The sequence below is a fragment of the Rattus norvegicus genome, chromosome 6 (assembly GCF_036323735.1).
Source record: "Rattus norvegicus strain BN/NHsdMcwi chromosome 6, GRCr8, whole genome shotgun sequence".
In the NCBI taxonomy this organism is placed as follows: Eukaryota; Metazoa; Chordata; class Mammalia; order Rodentia; family Muridae; genus Rattus; species Rattus norvegicus.
The window spans coordinates 142497778-142499547 of NC_086024.1; the positions used below are offsets into that span (position 1 = coordinate 142497778).

At 39.4% G+C, this 1770-nt stretch overlaps 1 gene segment (V, D, J or C); it reads right to left on the bottom strand.

The window, feature by feature from the left end:
• Positions 1-858: 858 nt before the first annotated feature.
• Positions 859-1369, bottom strand: LOC108351380 (Ig heavy chain V region 108A-like). The segment is given in 2 exon segments: positions 859-1202; positions 1286-1369. Coding segments are annotated over 2 exon segments (411 nt in total).
• Positions 1370-1770: the final 401 nt, after the last annotated feature.

The window sequence follows — 1770 nt, forward strand, 5'->3', positions numbered from 1 at the left end:
TTGCATGTCACATAATAATAGTGGGAGATTTCAACACCCCACCCTCATCATTGAACAGATCATGGAAACAGAAACCAAACATACACACAGAGAAACTAACAGAAGTTATAAAGCAAATATATTTAGCAGATATTTATAGAACATTTCGTTCTAAAACAAAAGACTGTGTTTTCTTTTTAGCACCTCATGGTCCCTCTTCCAAAATTGACCATATAGTCGGTCACAAAACATGACTCAACAGATACAAGAAGATTGAAATAATCCCATGCAGCCTATAAGACCACCACAGATTAAGGCCGGTCTTCAATAACAATAAAAACAACAGAACGCCCAGATATACATGGAAGTTGAACAATGCTATACTCATTAATAACTTGGTCTAGTAAGAAATAAAGAAAGAAATAAAAGACATTTTAAAATTTAATGAAAATGAATGCACAGCATGCCCAAAGTAATGCAACACAATGAGAGCACTGCTAAGAAGAGAAAACATAGCTCTGAATGCCTCCAAATAGAAACTGTAGAGAACATACATTAGCAGTTTAACATCACACCTAAAAGCTCTAGAATAAAAAGAAACTAATACACCATATGTTTCCAATTTTGTTGTTTTGTTGAATAAGAAACAGGTCAATGGAAGTGGTCACTGGTGAACAGAATAACAAGGTATGCTGTACTGTGGGTTTATCCTAAATCAGGAAAACAATTTTCATAGAACTGCTCTTAAGAAAATGACAAAGGCAATATAAGATTGTGAGGAATAAGCAATAAATGGATAATAAAAATTACACTTTTCAAGCAAGTCTAAAGGTTATTCTTTCTGTCATCTCAGTTCCAGCACAGCTTCCTGCTCCTTCAGAGTTTTTGACACACTCAGCATGTGGTTCCAATGCTGTGTCTTGCACAGTAATAGACCGCAGAGTCCTCAGGTGTCAGGCTGCTGAGTTGCATGAAGGCTGTGCTGGAGGATTTGTCTACAGTCAATGTGGCCTTGCCCTTGAACTTCACATTGTAGCTAGTACCTCCACTTCCCGGATTAATAATTCCAATCCACTCAAGGCCCTGTCCAGTCGTCTGCTTTATCCAGTTCATATGGTTGCTAGTAAAGGTGTAGCCAGAAGCCTTGCAGGACAGCTTCACAGAAGTCCCAGGCTTCACCAGCTCAGCTCCAGACTGCTGCAGCTGGACTTGGGAGTGGACTCCTATGGAGGAAATGTCAGAGTGGATTTCAGTGCCATCTCATACCCTGTCTCCTTTACAGATTTCTAAATAATGAGACCCTTACCTGCAGTTACTGACAGGAGGAAGAGAAAGACCCAGCTCCATTCCATGGTTATAGTCATTGTGTTCAGGGGAGGACTGATCATATGTTGCTTTCAATGTGTGGACATCCCTGTATTTACTCCCATAGACTCAGATAATTTGCATAATCATGATGAGGGGACTTATTACATAAGAACCTAGTCCAGCTGGAGAAAAACTGTGAAGAGGAAGGACTGAAAAGGCACATATGTCAGGCAGCAGGATGCTCAAGTCCAAATCCTATTCCTCTGTAAGGAACTGCATCCCAGTCACTTTCTATGAACCATAAACAGATTTTGCAATCAATTTTTGGCCTGTATCTGTTGCTCCACTCTGTTATATGTTAACACATTGATTTAAAGATAATGTTCTGTGATGATGAAAATGATGATGAGATGATGATGATGATGATGATGATGATGATGATGATGATGATAATGAGGGTGGTGGTGGTGATGATGTGGATGG